This window comes from Etheostoma spectabile, chromosome 5, assembly GCF_008692095.1.
Source record: "Etheostoma spectabile isolate EspeVRDwgs_2016 chromosome 5, UIUC_Espe_1.0, whole genome shotgun sequence".
Lineage (NCBI taxonomy): Eukaryota > Metazoa > Chordata > Actinopteri > Perciformes > Percidae > Etheostoma > Etheostoma spectabile.
In genome coordinates this window covers 16202436-16211159 of record NC_045737.1, presented here as the reverse complement: position 1 = coordinate 16211159, position 8724 = coordinate 16202436, and the positions used below count along the sequence as shown (strand labels likewise).

General features: G+C 39.2%; 1 protein-coding gene across 1 annotated transcript in view; it reads left to right on the top strand.

The window, feature by feature from the left end:
• atp8b5a (ATPase phospholipid transporting 8B5a) overlaps nt 1-8724 on the top strand; it is a 50528-nt gene that overhangs the window by 37229 nt on the left and 4575 nt on the right. Inside the window, exons 11-23 of the mRNA XM_032516766.1 lie at nt 763-851; nt 1425-1618; nt 1737-1945; nt 2875-2918; nt 3475-3640; nt 3784-3972; nt 4180-4295; nt 5650-5814; nt 5903-6014; nt 6774-6879; nt 7005-7140; nt 7259-7442; nt 8133-8356. Coding sequence (XP_032372657.1) covers nt 763-851; nt 1425-1618; nt 1737-1945; nt 2875-2918; nt 3475-3640; nt 3784-3972; nt 4180-4295; nt 5650-5814; nt 5903-6014; nt 6774-6879; nt 7005-7140; nt 7259-7442; nt 8133-8356 — 1934 coding nt within the window. The remainder of the gene's footprint in view (nt 1-762; nt 852-1424; nt 1619-1736; nt 1946-2874; nt 2919-3474; nt 3641-3783; nt 3973-4179; nt 4296-5649; nt 5815-5902; nt 6015-6773; nt 6880-7004; nt 7141-7258; nt 7443-8132; nt 8357-8724) is intronic.

Here is an 8724-nt window from a genome sequence, read left to right as displayed (position 1 = left end):
GCCGATCTGGAATCTTGCCCCTTATGACCTCATAAGGGGAAAGGTTACCTCCCCCTTATACCTGCCCAGAGAATTTGGCCCACCCATGAGAGAGAGACATCATGGATTTCAAAATTTAATTGCAAACAGGGGTAAATCAAGATCGCGATTTTATTACAATTCTTGGTGCAGGCCTAGTGTCAGTACCACGTTATTATAACAACAACTGTTTTTTGCATTGTCCCTATCTCTACCGGTATGGATACTGATACTGTGACTTCAATACCAGTTTTCCTGAACAATACTTTTTTCGATAACAATTTTATAGAAATCATTTTAACAAAACAACCTACAAACTCTGGTATAATTTTTTTACACTGCACACTGTAGTCAAGCCTCTCAAAATCCACCAACACACACGTTGGCCCTGTCTCTGTGCGTAACGTAGAGTTTATCCTGCATGTATCTACAACGTGTAACATTAGACAGCCAATCACAAGTATTATTATATCTTGGTAGAAGCATTCTTATTGGCTCACTGACACTGATGAGATTTACTTCTTGAAGTAAGACATTGAAATTTGGTATTGAATGGCGAGGCCTGTTTTGATACTCAATATTATGGAGACAATTTGGTCGGTGCCTAAAAAGAATCAAAGTTCAGTACCCAGCCCTAATTGTCCCTAACAAATAAACTAATAAATGATAAAATAAAAAAACTAAGATGTTTTTAAATTGAGGATGTGAGATCATTTGAGGTCATATGATTCCTCTTTTTTGCAGGTCCAGAGACAAAGCTGATGCAGAACTGTGGGAAAACTACGTTTAAGAGGACCAGTATAGACCGACTGATGAATGTCCTAGTCCTTTGTGTGAGTCTTTCTGAACTAAGGATGGCTTAATTATTCATCAAGTCATCAGTTGATTGGCTTTAAATTCAGTGTTTACGGCTGAATCAGGTTATTACATAAAAATAAACTCTTGAAAACAAGATTTCACTTCTTTTGCCGCAGTAAGTCAAATTATGTCTTTATCTGTTATTAATAAATGAGCTACGCCGTGGTAGTTACCCAGAGCAGTGACGATCAGGCAGACAAAGGACGGCACAAATGGAAAGTATTTAAAATGCAGGGTTAAAATGTTTAACTTTCTCCGTAAAAAATCTATCTGGCTTTGTGTTGTTGTGTCTCAACTGATCATAGTTGAAAGTATCAACTTGCAAAACCTGTATTTTACACATTCCCAACATCTCAGATGTATCAGAAAAGATTAATAGATTTATTTCTAATGTTAACTAGTGGATTTAAAGACCTGTCAATCAGTTTGAGAATAGTAGCCAGTTCCATTCTTGTTTTTTTAAACTTTCAACTAGGGCTCAGTTGTCCAGTCATTCTTTGATAGACCAGCCTTTGACCTATTCATTATTTCCAAAACTCTCTATGCAGATTTTTGGTTTCCTGGCCTTCATGTGCACCATCCTTGCGATAGGAAACTTCTTCTGGGAAGTGAACGAAGGCTCACAGTTCATGGTCTTCCTTCCCAGACAAGACGGCAACAACGCTGCCTTCTCCGCCTTCCTCACGTTCTGGTCCTACGTCATCATCCTCAACACTGTGGTGCCCATCTCTCTCTATGTTAGGTAACAACGCGGGTGGAATGGCTGTTTATTTAATTAAATACAAAACTTTTACAAAATGCATAAATAACAAAGATTGTATCTGCTTCTTCTCACTTCCTGACTCTACATCTTTTGGCAGCGTGGAGATCATTCGGCTGGGGAACAGCTTCTACATCGACTGGGACAGGAAAATGTACTTTGCACGGTACAACACCCCCGCCGAGGCTCGCACCACCACGCTAAATGAGGAGCTCGGCCAGATTAAGTATGTCTTCAGTGACAAAACAGGGACGCTCACCCAAAATATCATGACTTTCAACAAGTGCTCCATCAACGGCAAATCTTACGGTAAGATTTAAAAGTTTTACCTGCAGTTTTCTAAGTTGGTTTCTGGTTCTGTGACTATATTAGTGCATCTGAATACATCAACAACTGTAGAAACATTTTAAAGATCCAAATAGAGGCAATCTGCATCTTAGGTTTCTTACCCAACAATAAGCAAAGACGGAGCTATTACTGTAGATGTGAGAAATGATTAAAAGCCCTGGACACACATACTAGTGTTTTCAATTACTCTGGCCTCTTTCAAGGCCTTTGTGGATGTGTATACACTGATTGACTGACATATTTCTGAGTCTGCTGTTAGCTTTGTTGCACCTGATAGTGCAGGACAAATTACACCTTTGCCAGTCTTATTGGTGAAAAGATTTGTGCCATAATAAATCAACGCTCCGGCCCACTATCAGCCAGAATAACTGAAATCCCCTGTGTGAGTGTTCAAAGGCTTTAAACCATAAATAATGGCTAACAGATAATTATTTTCAACATACATAATAATGTAAATGGAAAGAAAAAGTATTATCCTCACTTTTACTCAATTGACTGACGATATTTCAGTTCTCAGACCTTTATTCGGCAAAGTTCTTATAGACACCATGCACATATTTAAGCTATAGGCTCTTCATTTGTGTGCAGCCAAATCAATGAGCTCTTCAAATGTCAATCTGAGCTGTTCCAATTAAAGAAACTAGGTTATAGAAAGTAGGTTTGCATCACCAAATAACAAAACCTATATTACACAGCCTTTAGTCTTCAAAAGGTAGTAAAAGACACTAAAGGCAAAAAAATGGAGAACAAAAGTCTCATGATGACTAAAATCATTCATATTAAGGAAAAAACAAAGGCATTTGCTTCTTCTGTACCCATTATGTAATTGGTTCATTTTTGTGTTCACACGTAACTTGTAAGTTTCATCTATTTTCTTTCTCTTTTTTTAGGGGATGTTTATGACTACACAGGTCAAAGACTAGAAATTACTGAGGTGAGTTAGGTTTTTGGTGATATAAATTCAGCAATCCTTTAACCTTAATGGCAAATTAGGTCATTTGTTAGTGTGTTTTTAGGAGTGTTTACAACAGTGTTATTTTATTATCTATGAACCAATTAATTTAATCAACACTAAAGTTACTTAAAATGGCTATATGTAACTTTCAACTTTGTGTTGATTCTAGTTGCCGCTTTGGACAAAAGCGGTAGTGTTTTACCACACCTGCTGTCACAAAGGTCTCTTCTTTACGGTGCTGTATAACCCACTGTAGATTACTGAGTTAGCGTTGCCCCGAGGTCATATAGTTGCGATGAATATTTTGCTCAGACAGAGGATAGTTCATTTACAATAATATAATAAGTTACAGATGCATTGTTGCATTTCAAGTGTTGCATTGTGTAACTTAGCCTACTTTGGATGTATTGTGAGCTAAACCTGGTGTCGCCGTCACTGTGTCACAAGCCAAAGCATTAAGAGATTGTTGTAGCAACCATTAAATTTAGTGACACATCTTGCGTCTTCCTACCCTGTCCTCTGTCTCTTTCAACAGCATACAGAGACGGTGGACTTCTCCTTCAACCCGCTGGCTGACCCCCGCTTCATGTTCCACGACCACTCCCTTGTGGAGGCGGTGAAGCTGGAGGACCCAGAGGTCCACAACTTCTTCAGACTGTTGGCCCTCTGCCACACCGTCATGGCCGAGGAGAAGAAAGAAGGTGAGGAGCGGTTAAATGTCTCTCTATGAGCCGCTGTTATTCATAGATAAATGCAAATATCATTACACATTAAAAATGAAAGTGACCAAAAATTATTTACTTCACCTAAATCTGAGAGCAATACCTCTTCCTCCACTCTTCAGGTGAGCTTTTCTATCAGGCCCAGTCTCCAGATGAGGGAGCACTGGTAACAGCGGCCAGAAACTTTGGATTTGTTTTCCGCTCGCGCACACCAGACAGCGTTTCCATCGTGGAAATGGGGGAACAGCGCAGCTATGAACTCCTGGCCATCTTGGATTTTAACAACGTCCGCAAGAGGATGTCCGTCATAGGTATAAAATCCTCCGAAAAAGAAAAAAAAAAAGTTCCTATTTAGTGTGATTCCTCATACAGTTTACATGTTGATTGCTGTCGCTGGAGATTTCCGTTTTTTTCAACTGTGGTGATTGCTATAACAGATTTTTCCTTCCGTTCCTATTTAACAGAACTGTATTTTTGAGTCATAATGGGGTCATGTAAGTGTGTGTTTGTGTGTACAGTGCGGAGTCCAGAAGGGAAGCTCTGTCTCTACTGTAAAGGTGCAGACACAATCATCTACGAGAGGCTGCATCAGTCGTGCAGCAAGCTGATGGACGTCACTACAGAGCACCTTAACGTCAGTAACATTTGAGATTTGATTGTTGTACTTTATCTGAAGTCTTCTTGTAATTTTCCTGCAGTGTTGCTGAATGTTTGTCTCTGCATGCCTGTGTGTTGGTTGTTTTCTCATCATGTGTCAAGTGTGTTTGTGTGTGTTTATACAGACAACGTTCATCCTAATGTCCATGTGCTCCATCCAACTGTTAACATTAAGTTGAATGAAGTCTACAGATAACCTCTTGCTGCCCTTGAAGCATAAATAATTGAATGTAAACGCTTGGGTTTTATTATAATAATGACGATAACTTTTGTATTGCTCCAAATGAAGGCAAAACAAATTAATTTGGTTTGATCTATAAAGATGATCCAAATTTGGGGTTAAAAAAATTGAATTATATTAGAAATAGAAAGATAACTTAATTAAGAAATGCAAGTGTATCAAAATCAGTTGAAGTAGAGGCTATATATGAATAGCAAGACACATTACAACAGGGAGGTTGTTTCAAATCTCTTTAGATTAAAAAGTTTAGACGTGGGGACTGGTTGCAGACTTTTGAGTTTTAAACTGAGTTTGATTTTTATTACACAAGCTCATAAATGAATGATTAAGCCAGACCCTGGAGGGCTTTAAAAGTAGTAAGTATCACCTCAAAATGAACTCTAAAATCAATGCAAAGATGCTAAAATGTGGATTATGTAAATGTTGTATAGGCTGGCAGTTCTATATTTTTCTCATTGTCAATAAATACTATAAAGAGAGAAATAAACCAACATTACAGTAGTCCGTCTCACAATAATTTACCACTTTCCAAAGGCCAGGGCTTCCTGCTGAAGACATAAAACTTCACAGGTTACACATTTAAAAATGTTGAATGTTCAGTAGGATTGTGTATGTGGGGTTGCATCAAAATAACAACACTGCCCATTTTCATTGTAATGAAGAACACATCACCCAGTGCAATAGTGAGACTAATCACTGATGGTTTATTTTAGTTGATATTGTAGAAAAAATAGAAACAACTGATTATTTCTGTCTCCTTGCCTGTTGGAGTTTTTTTTGCCTAGGTTGCAAACTTTACACAGCTGGGCACATTTCTGTTTATATCTTCAAATATTGTGTTACACACAGGAGCTGGGGGACTATGTGTTTTTTTTTTTTTATTGTAGACTCAGCTGACACAGGTCAGACTCTGAATACATTAGGCAGACTGTACATGGCTGAACCTCTGTGTGTGTATGCGTGTGCCTGTTCGTGTGCCTGAGCGTGTGCCTGTGCGTGTGCGTGTGTGTGTGTTTGTGTGTGTGTGTGTGTGTGTGTGTGTGTGTGCATGGCATTCATCCATATGTGTTATGTGCATGTTGGTCTGCAGGAGTTTGCAGGGGAGGGCCTGCGGACTCTGGCGCTGGCCTATAAGAATCTGGACGAGGAGTATTTCAACCAGTGGAAACAGCGCCACCATGAGGCCAGCACCGAGCTTGACAACCAAGAGAGCAAACTGGAAGAGCTCTACGAGGAGATAGAGAAGGATCTACTGGTAGGAAAGGAACTCACGTTTCTTTAAAGCTCAAACCATAAAACTTGGGCTTCATTTGTAAAATTGAAGACTGAATGTGTGTTTCCAGCTGCTTGGAGCAACAGCCATAGAAGACAAGTTACAAGACGGAGTACCTCAGACTATCGAGCAGTTGTCCAAAGCCAACATCAAAATCTGGGTTTTGACTGGTGACAAGCAAGGTACAAAACTTTAAATATAATGAGAACATTTAATTTAGAACAAATTATGTAACTGTTTTGGATTGGGTGGATGGTTAAACTTTCTTTACATGGAAACAAGACTGAAAACGTTTTGTCATGTTCAATAATTCAGTTTTATCAATAGAAATCAATAAGGTGTCTCTTTTTCAATGTGAAGTCATTTTGTTTTATATTTAAAATAATGATTATAATACATTACAACTAGGGCCAGGATTTTGTAGTTTCTGCCATGTATCTTATACTCACCAAAATAATTGCTGAGACCTGATAACAACGCAGTCAGATGTGGCAAAAAGGAAGACGATTGTCAACGTGCAAAAAGCCAAACTGATTATCTAAACCACTTTATTTAGAGGTCAAGTAGAAAGTGATATTTGTAGTTAGAAACCCTTAAATTCAGACTACAGCACACCATCTGCTCCACAACTGCTAAATTGAATAACCTTTTATTAGAGAGGCCACCCTCAGCCTATGTCACACCTAAAGCAGAAAGTGACAACATGACCAATGGACTCATCATTTGGAACTTGCACATTGACCATGCACTAACTGTGTTTGTATGTACTTCATTTGCTTGTTGTATTATTGCATAAGTATCAGAAGATACATTCCTGTTTAAATATAGTATTTCTGATTCAGGCCAAAACATCATGCAGGGTCATTGTTAAATATAGCTCTTTACTGTGTAATATTTAGATGACTTTTCAATCTGTTCTTCTCTTCTTTTTCATGCTGAAGAAACTGCAGAAAACATTGGGTACTCGTGCAACTTACTGCGGGAGGAGATGAACGACGTCTTCATCGTCTCGGGCAACTCACCTGAGGATGTCAGAGAGGAACTCAGGTCAGAGGCAGTTTTCAAAAGACTGTACCGTTTCAGTTTAGGCATCAACTGAGGAACTGAGCTGATTATGAAACGTTTCCATGCATCCATCCATTTTTTTTTTTTTTCATTTTCTTGTGGAGCAGAAATGCACGGACCTCCATGAAACCAGTCGAGGATTCAATGTTTGTGCCAGAAAGGACTCTGGGTAAAGGTGTGAAACTGATCGCAGACGAGTTGGTAAATGGAGAGTACGGCCTGGTCATAAACGGACACAGCCTGGTACGTCATTAGATGTTTCCTGATTACAATGCATGTTGTAACTGCCTTCTGTGCCATGTATACTGATGGGGAAACTCTTGTTTAATTCCTGTCTCTAATCTTCCTTATGTTCCCTCAGGCGTACGCCCTGGAGGGCAGCATGGAGCTGGAATTCCTGAGGACGGCGTGTATGTGTAAATCAGTGATCTGTTGCCGGGTCACTCCTCTGCAGAAGGCTCAGGTGGTCGAGCTGGTCAAGAAGTACAAGCAGGCGGTCACACTGGCCATAGGAGATGGAGCCAATGACGTCAGCATGATCAAAGGTATCAGCGGGGCCACACAGCAGCTATACGTGTGAAAGTTAAATAGGTTTGTCGTCCCAAGTAGGAAATTTGCAAAAAAGAAAGTTGCTGCTAAAGATTGCTGCTATACTGCTAGTTCTCACTGAGTACAAAATGCAGCTCAATGGGCTTTGGCTTCCATTACAAATGCTTTGATAATCTAACCAGAACTGAAATGATGAGTTGATAAATAGATTAATCCATTGTTAGAAAGTTATATGGTAGATGTTTTTTACAAGTGATTAATTGTTTCAGACGTTTTTCAACACAAGTGGCAAACATTCACTTTACAGCTTGTCAAATGTGAGGATTTGCTTCATTACATCACCTTTGGCTCTGCGAAATTTCTAATCAGCTTTTTTTCAATGATTTTGAACTCCAAATGAATGGTAGTATTGCTCCATGTCTGCTGCTACGTATTATTCATAAGAATTTAGTATGCTGGTGATATGGTATCTCTCAGCTTGTTTTGGTGTATCTCTGCCCCATAGTGGCAAAAATGTATTAATGCAGCTTTAAGTTGTAGTACATGATCTGTGGTCGCCTGAAACCAGAAAAGAAATGACTGAAATATTTTTCACAAATAGAAAAAATGTACACTTCTTTTCTTGCTGTTTTTGGCTACAGAGAAATTCAAACACCTGTTTCTTCTTCTGGTCTTTGCCCCCCCAGCGGCTCATATAGGCGTGGGCATCTCAGGCCAGGAGGGCATGCAGGCCGTGCTGTCTAGCGACTACTCTTTCGCCCAGTTCCGCTTCCTGCAGCGCCTCCTGCTGGTGCACGGCCGCTGGTCCTACCTGCGCATGTGCAAGTTCCTGCGTTACTTCTTCTACAAGAACTTCACCTTCACCTTCGTCCACTTCTGGTACGGCTTCTTCTGTGGCTTCTCTGCACAGGTGAGAGAGTGAAGTAAGACGGAGGGAGAGAGGACAGTGGAAGAGGAGGAGAAGATTGTGATGTTTAGTTTTCATTGGTGGAAGAAGTATTTAAATCCTTTACTAAAGTAAAAGACCCACACTGTAGAAATACTTGGTTCCAAGTAAAAATCATGCAGTTAAGTAAAAGTTTCTAAAAAATTCTGTATTTGTAGGCCTATATATTGTTGGGTAGGTTAATTTATTCTAAATAATTGTATTTTATAAACTTATACTTTATAAACATGTGTTTTGTGTACAAAAATCTTAGTGTGTAAAGTAAATAGTAACTAAAGCTGTCAGATTAATGTAGTGAAGTAAAAAATACAATATTTCTCTCTGAAATGTAG